We start from the raw sequence: 23487 nt of genomic DNA, 5'->3' as shown, positions 1-23487 counted from the left end.
AATTTTGTGTAATTTAAGCTGTTGTGATGTAATGCATGTAAAAGAGCAATCATCGCATTTTAATGGTTTTTCACCACTATGTGTCAATTTATGCATTTTAAGCTGACCTAGCCGAGAGCATCTGTATGTGCATGTATCGCATGAGTAAGGTTTTTCACCAGTATGTTTCATTCCGTGTGATTTTAATTGTTGAGGTGTCATGCATGTGAACGTGCAAACGTCACATTTAAGCGGTTTTCCACCAGTGTGTGTCATTTGGTGAATTCTTAATTGCTTAGCGGTTTTGCACAAAAATGGACAAACATCGCATTTAAATGGTTTTTCGTGTGAATGTGTCATTTTATGTGATTTCAAATAGTTTGACGAAATGCATGAAAAAGGACATTCGTCACATTTATACGGTGTTTCGCCCGTATGTTTCATTTTGTGTAATTGTAATTGTTGTGATGTATTGCAAGTATAAGAACAATCATCGCATTTAAACGGCTTTTCTTCAGTATGTATCAATTTATGTATATTAAGTTGACCACGCTGCGAGCATTTATAAGAGCATATATCGCAGTTAAATGGTTTTTCACCCGTATGTCTCATCTCGTGCGCTCTTAATTGATAAGGCGTAATGCACGTGAAAGAGCAAACGAGACATTTATACGGCTTTTCTCCAGTATGTGTCATCTTATGTTTTCTAAGATTACCAAACTGCGCGCATTTATACGAACAAACGTCGCACTTGTATGGTTTTTCACCAGTGTGTCTAATTTTGTGCAACTCCAATTGTTGTGATGTAACACATGCAAAAGTACACTCATGGCACTTAAGTAGTTTTTCACCTGTATGCGTCACTTTATGTTTATCTAGGCTATCAAGACGCGAGCATTGATATGAACAAACGTCACATTTGTATAGTTTTATACCAGAATGGTTAATTTCATTTGTTTCTAAGTTGTTCAACTTAATAATGCAAGAGATATTGTGTTTTTTCAAACCATTCATGGTACCCAATACTTTATTACAGACACTGCAAATATATTTACGGGGAATCCTTTTAGACCTTATTCTAACCACCTTTGGAGAACTGCCTGATATTATTACTTCATGTTTGATATTTTGTTCGTCAATCGTTATTTCCGGATTCTGGACATTTCCGGTTGAAGGTTTCAGGAAGTTTCTTACAATATTTTGTTTATTTAATTTATCAGATTTCTTATGCTTTGTTAGAGGTCCATGGGTTATCTACAAAAAAAAGAAGTACAAATTTAATGACATCAATCGTTAATTGTTCAAAATTGAATAAACACTAAGGGTCGTATGCATGAGATTCCCAAAAACCTTATAGACTATATACTGCACGTTTGTATGCATGAGTACAAACGCAATTAGCTGTTAAGTGGCGTCACGAATGTGACACATCATGTATCATGGTGTTCGTATTATGGCAATCTTATAAAATTTCATTCCCCGATAAATAATTCAAAACTTTGAAATTGTAAATGTGTCTGAAAGTGTGCGAACGGTACCATATAAATTTAATAATTATAAATGAATAATTATTATGAACTTTAAATAATTATCAGTTATTTTATCACATTTACACAGATTACGAACGCCGCTAACGTCAATGGCGGCAAAACGCGGAAAGAAACACTTCTTTTTTCCTTTGACCATGACCGATTCTGAAGAGGATCATTTTTCATATTATGAGCCTCGACAGAGTGGAGATTTGTATTAACAGATTTTTTGTTTTTACTAGAAATACATGTTAGCCACTTTCTCTACATATAAGTTCCATACTCAACTCCAAACACAAATTGAGAAACCTAATGTGTATTTGTGTCGCCGAGTTTCAAAACCCGCTATAACACTTTTTCATTATGTTGAGAAAATCAACAAAAACTTTTTGAACTAAAAAGGTTTTTGAATGTTTTAGTAGTGTTATAGCGGGATTTGATAGACAAATTGATTTTGTTTCATTAATGACAGTTAATCGTAGCGGATTTTGAAAGAGGTGATAAAATTTTCATGTAAAGATTTTATTAACGAATGCAACAATATATTATATATCTTAAATATTTCAAAAAAGTGTAATAGCGGGTTTTAAAACTCAGCGACACATTTGCCAGACTCGGGATTAGAACCTGGGACCCATATTTTAAGTTAATCCGCAAGCCGCTGGTGCCATCGTGGACGAAAAATACAATTATTTACCAAAATAATTTGTATTTTTCTGGGGTGGGGTTAGGACTTGAAAACCTCCTTGTGCTTTGAGCCTGTGTACTCGCATACTAACATACCGTCGCTATAGATTGGTTTGTCGAATATCCGTTTTTGTCGAAATCGACCTTTTAAAGCAGAATGATTCTTTGTATCTAAATAGGACCAGAACCATCCTTTTCTTTAAATTGCTTTGCAATGAAAACAGCATTCATATGATGTAAAAACAACAATTTAAATACCTTCATGGCTCCATGTATGTAAATATAGGATAATCAAATTTGTTTTTTGTCTCCTGAAGATTTGACATTTGGTCTATTCGAGAAACCAATCCTACAGCGACATTACGGTAAATTTAATAGTTAAAAATGTTGACTTAACTTATATGTGTGTCTCTCTAATACAAACTAAAATAGCAAGTAATTCAAAAGTCCATATATTATAATGTCTAGGTATACCTGATCAATATCCTTTTGAGAATTAGAGGTTTCGCCAGCAGAATCGTCATGCTCGACCTTTGGACATACTACTGCAGTATCATCATGCTCTATCTCTAGACGTTCCTTCTTAATATACGTTTCATAATTGATGGAAGAATTCTGTAAAACATATAAATAAGCATAATTTATAAATGGCGATAAAATATTACTCCTATATAGCTCATTAGTTAGAAGCAGACTTGAGAGTGGGTCTATCGTTTAGGCCCCGCATCAGTTGAAGTACGGCCTTATGGTGGAGAGTCTAAAAATTTTTTTGAGACTCCTTTATTTTCGGCTGTATGGATATTATCCGTAGCTCTATCCGATTGATTTTCTCATAGGTATGCTTACATACTGTAGCTTAAAATTTAAAAGGGATCTTTATTTAGCTACATATTTTTTCAGACGTATACGCTCGCGTAAATGTGAACTCTGCCATTCTTGGTGGTGTTGGCTTGGTGTGTCTCTGATATTTACCTTAGGAATCGAGGGCACCCGTTGTTTGTTCTCCCAAGGCGCAGAACTAACCTGCCATTAATAATGCCAATTGGGAGGGCAATAACCATTTCTAATGAAATCGCTTCGGATATTGATATATTTCACTTACGTGAGGTGAATTTAGGTGTACGTTGTTTTATAAGTTTTTAAGATAGGGTCTATCAAAGTTCACTCTGTGTGCTTCCATCTAACATTAATTTTTGTTATTTTATTTTATTTCTTATTTCATTTCTTATTGTATTACTCACATTTCTCTGTATTTTTATTTTTAAAAGTTATTAACACTTATTTTATGTCATGTCGTGAACGCTTTGAATTTATAATTTGTTATGTTCATTATATGTAAAATAAATAAATAAATTTGATTTGATTACGCTATTCATTATCAACTTTCAACAGTTAACAATTTAGCACGTTTCCGATATTTTTATTGGTCCAAATTAACACGGAAGCAATTCCATACGCAAGGCGGTATCAGCGTAAAATACGTCTCTTATTTGCGGATCTCGGGCAAATTCGGGTATGTTCGTGCTGGTGTAACTGGGGAAATGCTCTAAATTTTGTATTGAAACGTCAAATAAGAGTTGCAGACATTAACATAATCTACAATTTTATTAGTGGTTCCCACGCAAGACATTTTCTTTGAAAGTGTTAACAAATAGCGGTAAGATTCTGTACTAAGGTTTTTTATGAAAAAGATAACCATGGTACCTGAATTACTGCCCATGGCTGCGAATAGGAACATCCAGCCACTGGTATTTCATATTCAAACGGTGCCATTTCACTCTCCGGCGAGCAATGTGCTTCGGTCTTTATTGTAGGGATGTCTATCATACCATCCTGAATAGAAAAACAACACCAATAGACAATTAATGAATGATCATCATTTACTTAAGTCAGCGCTATCTTTATATTAATAAAGCCTGAAATAACTTTTTGCACAAGCAACGAGTGGTCCACTGTTCAGCTGTCAAAATAAGATCCCAGATTGCTTGACATATTGATTCACCCTTTCTCGTTTCAAATTGAATTATAAAAAAATCTTAAATCAAATAATGTATTATGAACTATCAGTGTTATTTATAAATAATACACATTTTTGTTATTCATCAGCTGTCAAAATCAGACTAGTCCTTCACACAAAAACCAGTGATAATATCGATTTCCAAAAAAAGATGTAGCATTGATCTATGCATTACATTTGTAGAAGGTGTGTTAATGCTAGTGTATTATTTATCATGTAACTCATCTATCCAAATCAAACCTATTCCCTGAGTGAACGCGACAGACGAGTCAGTATGAGCACTCTATAGAACAATAACAGGTCATCCATAGACAACAACGGGAGGGGCGGAAAAAGTAGGACCAGTCGTTGTGAATGTATTGGGTTTCTACTTGAGTCTAACGCGCGTGTTTGAACATGTACCTATCCGAATTTTTTTAAACGGTACATGTTCAAACACGCGCGTTACTATGATCTTACTGCCTACTTCATTTATCGTTTGTCAATTTATGGCTACGGCCGTATGTTGTAGCTTAGTCACTGGGAAATGCCAATAGAAATGGCGCATTTCAAAAAATAACTAACTTATTCTAAGGTCAATAATTATTATAAAGCAAACATTATTCGTAGAATGTTTATCACATTTGAATGGTCAAAGACATAGCTTATAATCAGTATCTTTAAATGTGTAAATCTCGCCCATTTTTTGAATATTAAAATGCCTAATTCTTGTCAAATTTGGGATCACAGAGATTATCAATATGTTTTATTGTAAATATTTCACTATAATAATGTCGACATAAATTTTACTAATAGTTTTATAAATGCTTTTAAAAATTATTAAATATTAGAAAATCTTAACACCACTTCACATGGACGTACTGAAATATGACTATTCTGAAACATTACAGCGAGAGGTTTAAAGAATACTATTTTACATAATAAAAATACTTTATGCAGTCATCAAATGTTTAAAATAAATATAAAGGATAGTAAGGCTTCAAAATTATGTAAATAGATCTACAACGTTTAAGGAATGTCCAGGATCATGCTTTGAAAAGAGCATAAAAGCTCCATTTTGACGTACACTGAGCACGTTCCCGCTTACGGCGAATATTTTTGTATAGTATGGCTTGGTGACGCAGGGTTTAATTGAATTTAATTACTAATCAATACTATCTGCATATTGTAGTCTTGTTCAATGAAAAAAATACGTGTGCCTGACAAAGTTTGGTGTGCACTATTTATGTCACACCTACCTACCTAAAAATCTACATCCACCCATCGCCAATGGTATGTTTACTAACTTATAGCAAATTAATTTACAAACCTTGTCATGTGAGACTTGCGCATTTTGAGAGTAATCGACTGAAGAAGAAGTGCGCAGCACCGGGCAGAGTGGAGATGTCTGCGACAGATGGCCAACGTCCACTCTAGTCTTTAGTGTCAGAGAAAATACGTTCCGTGAGTTAAATATGATCGATTTGCATTGCTCATGCCATTGGTAGCAATTAAAATAAATAATATTCACATTCACTAGCCGGGCTCGATCGACTGCTGGTTGAAGGCTTCCCCAAGCTCCCTCCACTCTTCTCGGTCCCTAGTTATTTGCTGTCACATACAACCACCTAACAGTTCGTTTATGCAGCAAATTTGAAGTTCATCATTTAAAAATAAAGTAGGTAGCTAAGAAGAATTACGTATTATAGCGCCTGCAGCCCTATGTTATAACTTGTGATATGAAGTCACCCGACGACATGACGTAATTGTGACGTAAGCCAATACACGCTCGAGGCAAGCCGCCCAACGCACACTGCTCACCATATATATTATTAAGCTGAAACACCTATTTGTGTATGGGGACAATGGATAACGCCAGTATTTGAGTAGCGTTAATTTCTCGAATGCTATTATCACTCCGGTAGTACGTCACAATGATGTCATATGACGTCATGTCGACCGGGCGACTTCAACTTGCAAATTATAACATAAGGCCCCTGTACACGTGCATCGATTTACTTGCACCAATAGTGAGTATTTTAAACTATCGTGACGTTGTTTACACGTAAAAGTGCTGACTGTCTCTGCAATCTAATTCTTCAAGAGTAAGCGAGACGCGATGTTGTCAAGTTTATAATAGGTACTATATTAAATTTGACTGTCGTAATAATCGGTTAATCTTAAAATGAGTCTCAGGTGTAATCTGCCTACCCCCACGGGACGTCACTGCATACAATTAGGTACTGAATATCGTAATCTAAAATGCTTGTTTGGCAGCGTCAACTTACCTAGGTACATCTAATGTCAAACTAATTCAACATTGTTATAAAAGTGTGTAATGACAGTTGTATAAGCAAATTGCCGTAAAAACACTAACCTCAAAATTGAAATGGGTATCATCCGGGCTGTTTGATCGCTTAATTGTGGCTTCAAACCAATTTTCATCATCGCTTCTGTCCGTTTCGTCAAATTCGTTGGCATCCGGTTCCCGTTTTATGTCCATTTTATGTATATCATCGATTTATGTCAAATTGTTATCCGATTTAAGTAGATTGCGCATTTATTTACCTTGACACATTATTACTGATCATTTTAGTCAACAATACAGGTAAAAAGGAATGAAATAATAATATGATTTGACAGTACATCAATAGCAAGCATCGAACTCTGGTCAGCGGCCATTGACAATACGATTTAGGAGTTTCAGTGATACAGAACCAGTATGCCGCGATTCCGTATCCGGTGTGATCAGTCTACACCCTCAATGACATTGAGCTACTTTACAAGCTGCTTGTTGGGGCATTTAAAGGCGAATCAGCTAGTGCGATTGTGATGATGACACACAAAATTTTCCACTCGCTCAGAAGCCAACTAGCTAACGAATTGAAACCGTCATTTTTGGTAGGTACTATTTTGATAGGACGTATTGAGTAGTTCGTTTTTTTACCGGGAGGTCGCTACTATCGCTCTACTGCGCAGACGCAGTAGGCCCACACGCCAGCGTGTAGCGTATAAAGTTGACCGGATTTGAACTTTTCTCGGTAGATTGTTTACAATCTGCTTGTTAGCTTGTTCGATGATAAAACTGGGTGAGTTTACATGCAGTTTGTAAATTCGCCAACAAACAGCTTATAAAGTAGCTCAATGTCATTGAGGCTTACGTTGCAAAAGTCGGCTGAAAAAAAAAATTAACCCACCGGTGCCAACAACACATTTTATGATTTTCGTTACAACACAGCTGAAGTAGGTAAATTTAAAACATTAAATCTGTATGTAGTAACATGACAAAACACGATATGTCAAAAAATATTAAAACAATGAACAAAATCACAATATAATTGACACAGTTTAGTTCTCTCAATCTATAAGATCAAGACATAGGTATAAGTACCTACCTACCATATTTTTATACCTTGTAGATCTCACTGGGACGAGGACGAATCTAGTTTTCAATCTTAATATTACATAAATTGCATTTTAGTTAAATATATAAGAATGCATAAGGTATTATGTTTGCATGATTGACAAATAAATGAGGGCTCTGGAAAAATGTTTTATGTAAAGTAAAAAAGTTATAATTATTTATTTCCTTCTTATAGAATAAAATAGTCTCAAATGTTGTATATAGTGGGTATATAATAGTATACCTCTTAATAATAAAATACAACATTTTAATTAGGTTCATAGGTATTGAGTTGTATTGATAATAATATTATAATCCCCTAAGAGGCGTTAAACTGTCAGTTTGGGCAGGTTTTATCGATTCCGCCAGCGACTGCGACAATATGCATAGGTACTTGGCGTGTTACAGCTGTAAATAATAAAATTAACATCAATAATTATTAATGTTCAGACCTTTATACCATTTTACCATTATATTAACGGGTAAATTATGACTGTGTATAAACAAAAGTTCCTACAAGCAAAATAGTTTAAGGTTCGTTTCTTTCAACATGAACGAAACAAATCAAATTAAACCATAGACAATATACATACAAATTGTAGTTGACCGGAAATGGTTTGAGATTTGACGTTTGGTTCAGTGTATCATTGAAAATCAAACCGTTCTCGGACCATCAGAAATGGTTTGACATGAAACGTCAAACCAATTCGGACGATCCATAGACTAATGGCAATCTGTCAAAGTGTTGATAAGCATTATTCGGCATTTATATATCGTGAGGTGTTCATATTAATATGTTAGATATTTACACCATAGGAGTTCACTTGAATTATATGTATTATAGATTAATAATCAATACCTATTATTCATAAGTAACCATACGCGAACAAGACGCCGCTTTTGGTGTTATTATCTCAAAATCCAGCACTATTTTCTATGCAAGTTCGATTTAATATCATTACTATAATTATTATGTCAGACAAAGAATTTATTTTCATTTTATTTATATTTTGTAACGGAGATTCTAAACTACAAACTGTGTTAAATCAACCCGGAATGATCTTTATATTACCTAACGAATTTAATATGTTCGATTGTCGTCTAAGTCACAATATCATACTGTCGACATGAACAAGTGGTCAATAATTATGAAAAGCTCTAATCAAAAGTAATTTTTAAAAACTCGTCATACCTATAAATCTTATAAATTAACTAAATGGCTACCTATTTATGAAGCATTCTTTATATTTTGTATATTGAAAATGAATGAATACGACAGTTTGTTAAATTTGTATTATTGTAGACCATGATAGGAGGTTAGATTTTCATAACAAGTTGACGTTTCAAATATGTTTCTGTTTTAGAGACTAATATATCGCACCGTGAGTGTAAAACCAACGTATGTGCAAATTACATAGTTTGGAGATATAAGGGTTTGAAGTTTTCATTTGGTCAGGATAAATAGAGTTTCTAAAATAAAACCATAATATTTGGTGTATGTATACATTATGACATGTTCTTTTATTAATTTTATTTTTTTTCATATAAATCCATCAAGATTACAAGTTTTAGCAGTTGCTATGGTTTTACACTTCCATGATGCATAGAAAATGTTGATATTTCGCAGTTACCTGAATTGCAGTAAGATTTTTATTGGGAACTTTGGTAATACCATTATAATATAATATATTATATTATTATTAAATAAATCAAGAATGATATTTACCTATAATATTTTGATATTTTAAGCTTACTAACTATAGTTTATTAAAATAGATGCATACAATTTTAAACCAAAATAAAAATAGCAAATTACAATAATTGTATTGTTTTTATAATTAATTTTATCGACGTCAATTATTATCTGAATCTGTATTTAAATGTGTAGATGAAAGTTTTTTTTATAAAAATTGTGGTGTATTTCTGGTATCACTTTTGATGAACATAGGGAAATCAAGTCATTTAATTTTGCTTCGGTGATCCGAGGTGGTTTTATAAATGCTTTGTGTAGTGTAAGTTGTACTGATTGACGTCCGCCCTGACGTTTTCTAATATTTATTACATCAAACACTTCTGTTTCATACTTATTTTTATAGAACAGGCAATAAGGATTGTTTTTCCTCACTTCAATAACGCAAATGTCTACCCAACTAACCTTTTAACTATTTTTGTTGAGTTGACAATTATTGCCCATTTCATTTGCTAACTTGTGAAAATCAAAAATCTCGTCAGTGCCAATTTCCAGTGAATCACTGGAATCCACTGTATTGGTATATAAATTGGACCTGACTTCAAGACTATTTTTTTGTTTCTCTATGCAAGAGTGTTATAGAGTCACACTCGTTCTAGGTGTGTCCTACGACCAAATAGTTGTGTGTGATTTTTGGGATATTAAAATTCTGGACGGCGTATAAATACATTGCTGTAATAAATTTATTTTTATTCTGTCCGGCACAATTATCCGAATAAAAAATTACTTCCTTCCCAATTGATTGGTCTTCCAAAAATTTTACAACACAAGAACCAATTGCATTGGCCCCTTTGTTTGTAGTCCCTTCATGCTAAACAAAACAGTAACCATTTTTATTATTAATGTGTGTAAGATGGTAAAATTATAGGTTGAAAGCTTTCTTTTATAATATAGCACTGATATCTGGGCATTTGGTGTTGATAATACGGCCTGCAGATTATAGCAACATACTATTTTATTCGTCTTTCGCCTTCTGTGTTCTCGATAATTGTTTATTTTTTTTGATGAATGTCATATATTATTTAACTTGAATTATATTTTTCTCTTCCCTACTGCAATTTTTATATTTTTCACAAAAGTCACATAGGTCCTTGTTTGGTTGAAAAAAGCTTATATTATAATGGGTATTGTTCCTCTTGCAAACCAGCAGCATCCTTATCTATATCCAACATGGGTTCTTCAGCATCAGGAAATGTACTTGTCACATTTTTGAAAACTTGTAACATTGCAAAAACAAAAATATCATAGATCTGATTGATATACTGTTGTGTTAATTGAAAGAGTTTATTATTGTAGGTGCATAAAATAAATACATAGGTACATAAGATAAGTCGATAATAATAAGTTTCATAACAATAATAATATTAAGGTTAGTTTTGTATATCATTTTAGTATAATATTTATCACAAAGTCTTACCTTTTTAGAAGTTTTTCAGCTTTTAAAGCTAACTCCACCATCATTCGAATCCTTAAACTCATATTTGATAAAAACAAAATACACTGCACTACATTACTTGAATCAAAGGAAACAATAATGTGTTGTAGAATACGTCTGGATGCGTTATCAAAGTCTTAACACTGATCATTTCAATAATTACCTGCTATCACATTAATAAAAACAATGCCACATTGCATTCACGAAAAGAATGCGTCTGATGCTCGGGTTTCACAATTAGTCATGGATAATCATTTGCAGATACTATGGTTTTACATTAACAATGGAAGTAAATCTTTGTATTGTAAAACCCAAATATCTGTCTTTTTTAATGAAAATTTTTAAGTTTGCAGTAACTTCAATTATACATTATCAAGTTTATGACTTTTGCAGTTGTTTTGCATTTAAATCTCGAAATTGAAAAATTTGCACTTGCTATGGTTTTACACTCACGGTGCGATATTATGAATTAATTTTAAGTACTGGCAACACTAATTAGTTGTCAGAAAAGCGTTTCCGTGGACATTCTACCAAACGGTTCCAAATCAAATAAATCCAACGGTGCCATTTGATTCGTTCAGTTCAGGTTCAATGATACGAACTTTTAGAATCACTCACGAAAACGATTATATTGCCAGTCTACAAAATATATTATTATCATCAAAATATCTGTTGTTATAATCTAAAAAATAAACCATTTCTGTCAAAGACGTCCAGTAACAATTTTTTTTTACTTAGATATACAGATGATAGTATTATTTAATTGTTTAATTTTGGTATATTAGTATTTGTATGGCAATAGCCAAAAAATATATTCCCCAAAAATCAATATACGGTACAATATTGATTGTTGAAACGTTATTAGGGATGTTCGACAGAAAAAGTATCAATACTTGGTACCGGTCATATCGATTGGAAGTATTGAAACTTACAAAGTAGAATATCGAAATATTTTAAGAACATTGCAAGGTTTTTATAAATCTTACCCCTATTCCCGGACAAATTTGAATGAAATTGGTTTTTTCTAGTAAATGATATAATCTTGGTTTATTGGCTTATTTGTGGGAATATTTAAATAAAACTTTCAGGAACAATCAAAAACAGTTTAATAATGACGAATTGTGATATTTCTGCCAGCAGATGCTTTTGTGAAGAGGAACATCACACTCTTTACACATGTACCGAGTCTCGCTCCTTTTTTTATTTTTGGCATGTACCTACCTTGCATAGCTTTGATGGATATGCCTTTTTCTACGTCGCTAGAATCGCCTGTAAGGTATGTCTGGACATGTCTTCAGATAACCTTACAGGCTAATCCAGCGCCACATGATGCCTCAGAGCTGGAGAAGACGAGACATCGGTACCAAAAGACATTAAAGAAATTGAAAACTCTACTAAAAAATCTTTAAATTCTAACTTACGACTAGGGTTACATTTTTAAAAAATCAATGAACAGACTGAACGTCAACATTCACTTTTACACTTGGGTCAGCAGTAAACGGTCCAGGTGCTGGAGTGTAGTCTTCTGTTGACCACGGTTCAGTAACACTGGCACTAAACCTCGCATTTCCTCCTCGGCTGCCTCTGGGACGACCGCCCCTACTTCCTTTTCCACGCCGTCCACCCGCTCGACCTCTGGTTTCTGTCCGAGATGAGCCAGGGAGTAGGTCCTTGGACGTGTCGACTCCTGACACCATACTGGTTTCATCTAGCACCTCTGTAATGCGGTTAATGAAACCGTTGAAGTCGTCCTCAAAGTTGCTCGAGTGGCCGGCGGTGAAATCGGTGATGTCTGCGACATCGGTGGTGGCATCCAGTAGAACATCTGAATCAGAGTCATATAATAACTCGAATGCATAATCCTGCTCAGAGTCGCCTGTTCCAAAGGCCTCCCATTTCAATGCGTGAAAATAGGCTGGAATCAAAACAAAATTCCACATTAGTAAACAGAATTTAATTCTTGGGAAACATGAGGCTTTATCAAAATGTTCGATTATCTTATATAAATTATATTTTGCGTATAAATTATTATCTTGTGACGTGGCTGATCAGTCAATTATCTGGATATCATAGGCAAATCGGTCGGTTTGGATTAGTTGTAAACAACAAAAAAATCGCCATTAGTAAACGAATTTTGAATGTTGGGAAAACACGTGGAATTAACTAAATACTTGTTCAAACACATATAATTGTATAGAATATTCATAATAATTCAATATTCTAGGCTTATAAAGTGATATATCGGCTCATTATCAAGTATTTGGTAAATAATGCGAACATTCAAATTTTGACAGTACAGTCTCGTGTACGAAGAAACACGTAAAATTAATTTAAATTGCCAGAAACCATCAATAAACATATAAAATATCATAGAAAACTTATTTATCTTACCTTATTGAATCCTTTTTTTTACTTATTTATGTAATTTTTGTCCTCTGGAGGCAAATCGGTTGGTTTGGAACAGCTGTGAACAACAACAAAAATCGCCATTAGTCAAGAAATTTTGAATGTTGGAAAAGCACGTAGAATTAACTAAATACTAGTTCAAACACATATAAATATATCGAATATTCATAATAATTCAATATTCTAAGCTTATAAAGTAATAAATCGGCACATTATCAAGGGATTGGTAAATAATGAGAACATTCAAACTTTGCATTCGGAAATTTTGACAGTAAAGTTACGTGCATGAAGAAACACGTAAAATTAATTTATATTGCCAGAAACCATAAATAATTATATAAAATATCATAGATAAATTATTTCTCTTACCTTATTGAATCCATTTATTGCTTATTACTGTAATTTTCGTCTTCAAAATCAGTACGTAATTCGGTAAAGTCACACGAGAGAATGATCAAAAATGGCGTCTCACAATAATAAAAATAAATTGTGATTTTTATTTAATAATATCACAGAAGGTAAAACAGATATCGATATTTTATCTATACCAGTCGGTACTGAATTTTATAATCTAACAGGATGTGTCAAATGTTTTCGTTGAAAATACATAGATGTCACAGTAAACATATTTATTTAAAAACGCGCAACAAAACGAGGATCCTCGCGCGCGGTACTCAGCGTAATTATTGATATAACGAGGATTCTCGTTTGCGGTACCGAGCGAGTTAAATTGATTTACTTACTTAATCGCATTGGCTTAATCTCACCTCATTTTACAGTATATTCGTTTCGATAGGTACCTATGTAGGAAAAAAAATTAAATGCGCGTTACATTTACGTGAACAAATTTAATTTGACAATAAAAATGAAAAATGGCGGCATTCTGAGTATACTCAAGGGCGTCACTTTGCCCAGGAGCGTCACTGCCAATCAACATTTTTTCAACATTCCAACGCAACTCGGGGAAAAGAGTCAATTAATTCGATCATGGCCCTGACATCCTGAAGCGGGCCCCCAGGCTAGGATCTTTGGCGGGTCCCTTATCCATCGCAAAGGGTGAAGTCAGTGTGACGCTTACAGTAGTGTTTTCTAATCAATGTGGCCTCAGTAAAATTAAGGTGGATTTTTAATACAACCGCTTAAATTGTGGAGCTGTCGAGTCTCGACACACATATAAAAATTGTACCACAAGAAACATATTTTTAAATAATAATATTATTGAAGTAGGCGACTTTTAACTAATAAAACTAATTTTTGACATGTGTTTATCTCGATTATCAGCTGATCGACTCGCCACGATGGGCCCCTTCTGAGCTCGGGTCCCCAGGCTAGAGGCCTGTCCGCTACGGGCCATGAATTCAATCCTGACAATGAAGTTTGAAGTATTGGTCTAAAAGTATTGACACTTTTATGACAGCCCTAGTTTCATACGTTTTGTCCTACGAACAGATATTGGCTTGTGTTTTTTCAAATACATGTATATTTTTCTTAAAGATTCAAAATGGACATTAAAAGTGAACCGGATGACTTTGAATACAATACAGGAAGACAAAAATGCAAAACATCTACCAGTTTACATAGCCCGGAAGTCCAAACGTCACAATCATTCATTAAACAAGAATATATTGACAAGACATACGATGCGGGTTTTGAGGTTAATTTTTACCACTCAAATAAGCACAATTATTACTTGTTTGAACTATCATTCCTTGTGTTGTCTAAGATTTAATGATAATATTGTATTTTGTTTTATTTTCAGGACGTGACAATAAAAACCGAAGTGGATTCAATATGTACGAAATTCATAGATAAAAACTGTCACTCGTTTGGTAAAGAATTTTGCGAATGGTCCAAGTCGCTGACTTCCGAATATGATTTAAAGGTAACTGATATGGTTCCGTTGTATTACTTTTATTACCTATTTCAGGGTTTTTAAATCGGTTTAAGGGAAGCCAGGCGGGAACCAGGCTTGAATTCTTCTTGCTTGAATCATGCTAGAAAATTCATGAATTCAAGAATGAAAACCTAAGCTAACCTAATCCAAGCTAACTTAACCCTAACCAAACCTAACAAGTAATCCAGTATATTGGCTATTTTCAAAATTTGTTTGCCGCTGGCTTCCCTTAAACCGATAAGAACCTTTAAATGTAATAATTTACATGTGCATGGATTTATTGCTGTCAGTACGTATTATCGCGGCCAAAACAAAACGATGCAATGCAAACATGTAGTAAGTATCATAATATTGTATCATGCAAATTGCAAGAACAGTAAGTTATTATCGCGATAGTTTAAAATATACATTATTGGTGCAATTAAATCCATGCACGTGTACTACAGGTTCTATCCAATGGAACTATATAAAAGTAGGTTATTTTTACATGACGTATTGTGTTATATACGCAGACCCGTACTTGTGAGCGTGAGGGTTTGGGTCAGGACAGCTCCATCTTTAGGTTATAAAGCCTGAGCATACCTGAGCAAATATGTAGCATTGATCTATCTATGCATTACATTTGTAGAAGGTGTGATAATGCTAGTGTATTATTTATCATGTACCTACCTAACTCATCTATCCAAATCAAACCATAGGCAAGCACGGGAGGGGCGGAAAAGGTAGGACCAGTCTTTGTGAATGTATCGGCTTTCTACTCGAGTCCGCAATGGTCAGGATTATTCCCCGAGGAATGGAAAACATACATATTATATATGTGGATGAAATATTATATCTTCCTCTTCGTCATGACCTCGTGATCTGGATAATTTGGTTATCGAACAGCCTTCCCAATGGATTGATCCAGCGCCATTGACTGTGGTTGATCACACTCCTCTCAGCATTATACGACACACAAAGTCTGTGGCCATCGGAACATCCGTGGTACTCACGAATAATTTATTCAATTATCTAACACATCCAATGTTTGCTCTAATTTTCTGATGCGGCATGTCAAAAATACAACTGAGAGGACAATATACAAGCGGACATAAATGATCGTGGATGCGACAGATTGCAATAATTTATAGACCAAGTGTTTATCTCCAGAGTCAAGAGCGGAGTGTTTGTTTATGGGAATTGGTCGCGGCATTCTATGACACGCAAGTTGCTGTGGCCACTAGACGATCAGTGGTACTCATGAATAACTCGTAGATGAGCACAAAGTAGATAACTTATACCTGTAGGCTTGGTGTTTATTGCTGCACTCAAATTGAAGAGTGTCTGGGTGTAGAGAAAGTACATGGAAAAGTGCAGTAGGCCGTAGTTTAAGTGACGAGAAGCTATTAGTAGTGGGCGGGGTAAATATGGAAGTCAGTGGTACCCTATCACGTACCTTATAACCAATAATAAATTCTGTTTGCGCGTTTGTGTATAACTAATAATGTTGTTTTGTTTGTAGGTTAGCACCAAATCTGACGTCAATCGTTTATCCAACCAAATTAAGCAAGAAGATAATATTGACAGAGCTTTCGATACCAGCATTAAGGTTATTTTTTATAATGATTTTTTATGCATATGTCAATATAATAAAGATAGGCGAGCGGTTAACGTGTCGGTTTATATTGTGGGTCAAAGGTTCGAATCCTGGATCTAGAAAACATACATATTGAATACCTAATAGGTTGAGCTAGTGCTGCTAGTGGCTAACGTCCATTTCTCGTAAAAACAAAATATAAGTAAATACAAACCTCTACCCAGTAGAAGCCCATGTGATCTTACTAGGATCGGACATGGTAAAAAAAAAAATACTGTAACTATAATAATTTTATTATAGTTAAAGTTTTATAATCAATGTATATCGTTTTGTTTGTAGATTGAAATCAAACCACAAGTCGATCTTCTTCTACGCACACAAGATCATGATACAATACCACACACGGTTGAAGAGTTTGGCGGACCTTCGAAGTCACAGGTATGTACCTGATTATAGTGTCAACAGAATCCATGGTCGATCCATTGCTGGATGAAAGCCTCCTTTAGCTCCTTCCACTATACTCAGTCAATAGTTCTTCGCTGCCACGTACACCCGCCGAACTTTATAAGTTCATCTATGCAGGGGATTTTAAGACACTCTTATAGTAGCTTAGTGCCATCAGATACCACTGTATGATAGCCAGTGACGTCCCGTGGGGTGAGCAGGTCATGCGTTGCACAAGGGCGTCGAATGATAAATATTACAACGATCTACCCAACATACCCAAGACCTCCACTGTTTCGTGGAAATATTCTAATTCTCAGTAGATTATATCTTAATGTCAGGGTGATTATGTGTAAGTAATATTGTTATGGCTGTGATCGTCCAGGCAAAATACGTACATGGCTGTCTCTGAACCACATAGCGCACAAACCTCTACGTACATAAAATCAAATCTGTTGGCTAGTGAGTTTCCTGGAAATGATCTAATTTTTAGTAGCTACCTAGATTGTCTTATGTCAATTAAAGATTTTTTTGTATATATCTGCATAATAGATACATCATTCCATATAAATCTGAACATAAAACTAGATACATTTTTCTGAAGAGATTATAGACATTTTTTTCACAAAAATCTGTATGAATCTCCTTTATTTTAATGTAAGTACAGTTCTTCTTGGCTACTCAAAATCTACATACATGGGATCTTCATTATCCGAGTCCCCGCAGTAACGAATTTGCAGGAAGATCCAAAAAAACTGAAAACAAATCACAAGCGCAATAGCTCACAGTAATCAACTGTCAATTTCATTCTTTCAATCCCAAACTCCTACACTATTTCTGTTTTGCTCAGATATCTTTTTCTATTCTAAACGTCTCACAATTAAACCCGTTTACTAAGTGATTTTAGTCCCCGTTTTAATCGGTTTGCTTTAAGAGGTACTTTTGGGTCCCAATTACCTTCGAATAACGAGGATCCGTACATTTTCATATAATATGTATTTATAAGGTGGACATCTGGCGTTACATTCGAAAGAATTAAAATACAATCTATTACATGTATGCTAATATGCTAGTATGCACTTAATGGTCAATGATGCTAATAATGTTAATGGCAATCGGCGCACTTTGTTATAGTACAAGTACCCTGCTTCAAAAAATGTTCAAAATTGTATTCCACGGTTGGCTTTTATATGTTTATCTTATTGATCTGTTCTGTGTTGTATTATACAATACAATCCCTTTTCTCAAGCATGTAACAATATTGTTTAGGTTTTATTTCTGTCACTGAGTAAATAATCTAATCTTTTTCTAGATTACAGCACAGCGATGTTTCACAAAAGGTCACGAAAGTCTACCATCCAGCAGGGATTCAGATAAGTCCAGCAATCGTGAAGATATTGCCACATGCCTGATACAAGAAGGCATCCATAACAAGATTAAACAGAATTCAAATGAAACCATAGACACTCAAAAAACTAAAATGAAAACCAAATTGGATAGTTCTCCGAATGTGGTCGGACTTGTCATAAAAAAAGAAATTGGTCAGAATGTCATTTCCGTTACACAGTCAATTCACCCAGAATACCCAGAAAAAATAAAAATGAGTGAAAAACCATATAAATGCGATGTTTGTTCCTTTTCAAGCAATAGGCCACAAGCGTTGAGAGCGCATACAATGACACATACAGGTGAGAAACCACACACATGCGATGTGTGCTTGTATAAATGTTCGACGGTTGGTAATCTGAAAACACATAAAATGACACATAGTGGTGAAAAACCATATAGTTGTGACGTATGTTCTTATTCAAGTAGTAGATTACAAGCCATAAAAATGCATAAATTAACTCATACTGGTGAGAAACCATACACATGTGATGTTTGCATATTTAAATGTTCTACTCCCGGTACTCTTAAAACGCACAAAATGACACACAGCGGCGAAAAACCGTATAAATGCAATGAATGTTCTTTTGCATTTAGAAAGACTTATAGTTTAAAAATACACCAAATGACACACAGTGGTGAAAAAGTATTTGAATGCAATATTTGCTCATATACTTGTCCGCATCAAGTAAATTTAAAATACATCAAATGATGCATTCTGGCGAAAAACCATACAAATGCGATATGTGTTCCTACACATGTCTCCGGCCTCATTCTTTAAAACTGCACAAGAGGAACCATACAGGTGAAAAACCGTTTGAATGCAATGTGTGCTCATACAAATGCTCGTACCGCGGTAGTCTAAAAATACATCAAATGACACACGGTGGTGAAAAGCCTTACAAATGCGAGGTATGTGCTTATAGTTCTGTACTGGCGCAAGATCTAAAAGTACACAATAGGATACATACTGGTGAAAAACCATATGGTTGCAATATATGCTCATATAAATGCAGGCGGCCTGAACGTCTTAAAATCCATAAAATGACGCATAGCAGTGAAAAACCATATGAATGCGATGAATGTTCTTATACATGTTCACGGTCAGATTCCTTAAAACTACACAAGAGAAGGCATACTGGTGAAAAACCATATGAATGCGACGTTTGCTCTTATAAATGTTCGCGCCTTGGTAATTTAATCAAACATAAAATGACACATGGTGGTTAAAAACCGTGCAAATTTATTCGTACGTATGCAAAAAAATATCTATGAAAATACAGATTGTGTATTGGTGAAAAGAAAAACACAAATTATTTTTATCACCGCAGGCTACAAGGCCTAATGGCAATAGTATATTAAAACGTAAGTGTAGTAGCATAGATTAAACAATAATGTAGACAGCCTGGGTTTAATGAAATAATATACTTGTATGTTTTTTGGCTTCATCGGGAATCAAACTTGGACTCTGGATAAAACGTCAGTGCCTTCCGCATTTGACTACAGGCTCGTAATGAATGCACTTTCACGTAGGTCGAAAATTCGGATACTTTCGTACGTTCTCGGTAATTTTCGACATAGGTAATGGTACCAAAAAAAAGAGAATTGTTCTGATTTGCTTACGAATACAGGGAAGCGATCGTGGCAGATGGTTGGCCAAAGAATTTGTCAATGCAATCTCAGCTTAACGACTGTGTTTCAACCAAGATCCTGGATAGCGATACTATTCCGGGAGAATGGATTACGATTGTCAATTTTTAATAGGTTCCGTATTTTAAGCAAGAAATCTCTTAGTTTGAATTCTGTGTGAATAGAATATAATATTATATATTTAGCAAACGTTATTGACAGTACATGCCGTGGGGTTATTGTCAACTGTTGCTAAATCTCGATCTCATGTTATGGAGCAATTGCAATTTGTAAGTTTGACATGCACTCTGAAATCAGTTCTTTGTGCTTTATGTGCATGTTCTATAATATATCGGACGACCTTGTTATTTGCTAGGAGACATTTATATCTCTCTTCTTCTCTTCGTTCTCTTCCACCCTGTCACGTCCCAACATTGGGGCATAGGGCAAGCACAAGTTGGCGCCACTTCCCTCGGTCTATCGCCAATTCCTGCGCCTCCCGCCATGTCGGACCTGCAGCACGTAGGTCGCTTTTGTAGCATCGCTGCAGGGTGAGGGAGGGCCTGCCACAGCGACGGAACCCTTGAGGCTGTGCCACAAGGGTACGAAGTGCCGCACTCCTTGGCGGCATCCGGAATACGTGTCCCAGCCACGTAAATCGTCTCTTCATGATAACTTCAATCACCGTATATATAAGTATATACAAATAATCGCTTGTTAACTCTAAATAGGTACCCAAATTATCGACTTACCAACTTTTGGAAGCTACACTATAATATATTCCGTACCGTTATATTTTAAAGTTTGTTTTGAAAGTTGTGTTTGAAGAGATTTAATTCTCAAAAGCCAGTGTACCTACTAAACGTCAACCATGGTTGATTGACATGTGTAGAAATAATAAGATATCACTAGTATAGGTGGCCACGCGGCTTAAGCGTTGGAGTATCACGCCGTGGGTCCCAGGTTCGAATCCTGGGTCTGGCAAGTACACATATTGTTTTTCAATTTGTGTGTGAGTCAGGGTATGGATCTAATAGGTTCAGCAAATGGCTGACATCCATTTCTCGTAAAAAAACAAAATCTGTTAATTCAAAACTCTACTTTGTGGAGACCCATATGATTCTATTAGCATCGGACATGGTCAACAAGTATAGATATACTTACCACCATAAATCCTTCGGTGTTCGAAATTAGAGTTAAGTTCATGATAATATGAAAAAGTAATGAATGATATGTCAAGTGTTAGCATGTGTAGCCTTCACTCAGCGGACAACTTATACTTGTCGATTTTTTACACTGTTGCCTGAACCTTTCTTATAGTGTTTTTTTTGTTATGTCTAGTGATAAGTTGCACTAATTATAGTTTTAACTACATTTGTGTCGCTACATTTCAAAATCAGCCAAGTCCACCTTTAGGTATTTTTTACTTTTTTGTGAATTGCTGAAGAACTACTGCTTTCTAACATTTCTGCATTATCAAAATGTGGAATTTATTAATTTTAAATATTCTATACTCGAAATAATATAAACTTTCACCCTTGTGACTGTGTATTTGAGAAAACAAAAAGCTGTTTTTCTCCTATTCATCTATTATGGACTTGGCTGATTTTTAAATCTAGCGACACATTTTATCCGTAGTGTCATTTATAAAAAATATTTATGTACCTAACATAGTCAGCTTCTATTTAATTATTTTTTATTTCTGAAATCTCCCTTTACAATGCCTCTCTGCAGAGTGTGACCACGAATCATCATTTATCTGTAGAACCATACTTACCTATTTGCGGGTCCATTTCAAAAAACAATTTCTTTTTTTTCAATTGGTGCCACCAACTACCGTGTTTACCCTTAGATTCTAGTAACTCAACCGCAGAATATTGCACTTTTCCAGGTCCATTATGCATACCCAGACACTTAAGTATGTTTTTTTTGTTATTATTTTCTATATTCTCTTCTTCCCCCTTGTGAGAGTAATATTTGTAAAATATAAATCTCCAAATTTTATATGTCCAAAGTAGAGGTGAGTTGGAAATACTGTCACCAGTTTGTATACTCAAGTTTCGGATGAAACTACCCATACTAAGTATTTGTGGCCCAATAAACTTATTCCAAAAAAAACTTATGATGATATCGCGAGTCGCTGTTCTGTGCACTCGCCAGTTGGTAGACTTTCAACACTATTGACATTAAATGCGCACGAACGAAATAGCACTTGAATATAAGTATATTTTAATTTATTAGTCTATTGCGTTCAAATGTATAAATAATTGGTCCTAAATTTTGTATCGCAGCAAAGTGGTGAGATGACGCACAGGCTTAGACTCGTTATATACCGCTCAAAACATGTTTTAAATAAAAAAAATCACTGTTATTCATTTTTGTTAACAATAATATTGTAACCTAACAGAAAAACAACTCATAAATTTAAAATTTCATAATAAATGAAAATTTTTCGACAAGCGGAGCTCAGCGTATTTTTAGCGATTATATTGAAGCCGATACACAGTCTGAGTCACTGAGCCGATACGTATTTTAAAATACTAATAGTAGTATGGAGTTGTTTTTAGTTTCAGTTGAGTATGAAACTTTTGTCGCATACGCACGCCAAACGATATATATAGTATTCCAAATACAAGTAAGTATTTTGGAACAAGTTTATATACTAAATATTTTTTTTATACTGGTATTAAGTATACTCAGTCTTCACAATCGACCAGTTTTCCCATCTCTAGTCCACAATGTTTTGTTTTTCTTAAATAAATAATTAATGACACTTCGCACATAGTACAAACAATAAACATCTGACCTGCATATTTAACTAATGGTGTGCACCCATCACATGAGTTATTGCGAGCTGTTGCATCCGCAAAAATGTTTATCAAATGCGCATAGCAACTGTCATCAATTGTTAAGTACAAGTTAGTAGGTATCCGTTTGTGTCGTCCACGCTGCTATGCCGCTTCGGAATATTTGAACAAAAATTAAATGGCTCAGATAGTTACACCGATTTATAAGTGCCGTGGATCTTCCAGTGTCAACTGGGTCACGATCCTCAATATTACTTAAATAATTATTTGTATTTCCATTTCTGGGAGGAAATCTTGACTTAAAAATGCCCCCTTGTGTGGGCATCTGATAATTGTTGATCTAACACGGCTTCGTCCGTGGCTTTACCAGAAAGCTGTTGTGTATGTTGTCGTGACTTCTAATCTAGATTCTCCTATGCCCAATAACGATATATAAAGTCGACGTTTCACCAGTTTGTGGCATTCGATCTCCACAACTCTACCGCTACGTCCGCTACATAGACAAGTTCCTTCTCCTCACTTTAGGTATATCTGTAAACTTTCCGTAAATAAAACTTATCTACCAT

The 23487-nt window shown here is 34.8% G+C and overlaps 1 protein-coding gene across 1 annotated transcript; it reads left to right on the top strand.

Moving 5' to 3' along the window:
* Positions 1-14628: 14628 nt before the first annotated feature.
* Positions 14629-20071, top strand: LOC147077054 (uncharacterized). The gene is made up of 5 exons (XM_085940674.1): positions 14629-14839; positions 14945-15067; positions 16581-16667; positions 16995-17093; positions 18412-20071. Exons 1-5 carry the CDS (start codon positions 14687-14689, stop codon positions 19195-19197), a joined length of 1248 nt encoding a protein of 415 aa, XP_085796800.1. The 5' UTR covers positions 14629-14686; the 3' UTR covers positions 19198-20071.
* The last annotated feature ends 3416 nt before the right edge of the window (positions 20072-23487 follow it).

Source organism: Rhyacophila brunnea, unplaced genomic scaffold (genome assembly GCF_057557595.1).
Source record: "Rhyacophila brunnea isolate RB1 unplaced genomic scaffold, BYU_Rbru_1.0 scaffold_13, whole genome shotgun sequence".
NCBI lineage: Eukaryota > Metazoa > Arthropoda > Insecta > Trichoptera > Rhyacophilidae > Rhyacophila > Rhyacophila brunnea.
The sequence above is the reverse complement of the archived record's forward strand: the minus strand, read 5'-3'. Positions and strand labels throughout refer to the sequence as shown.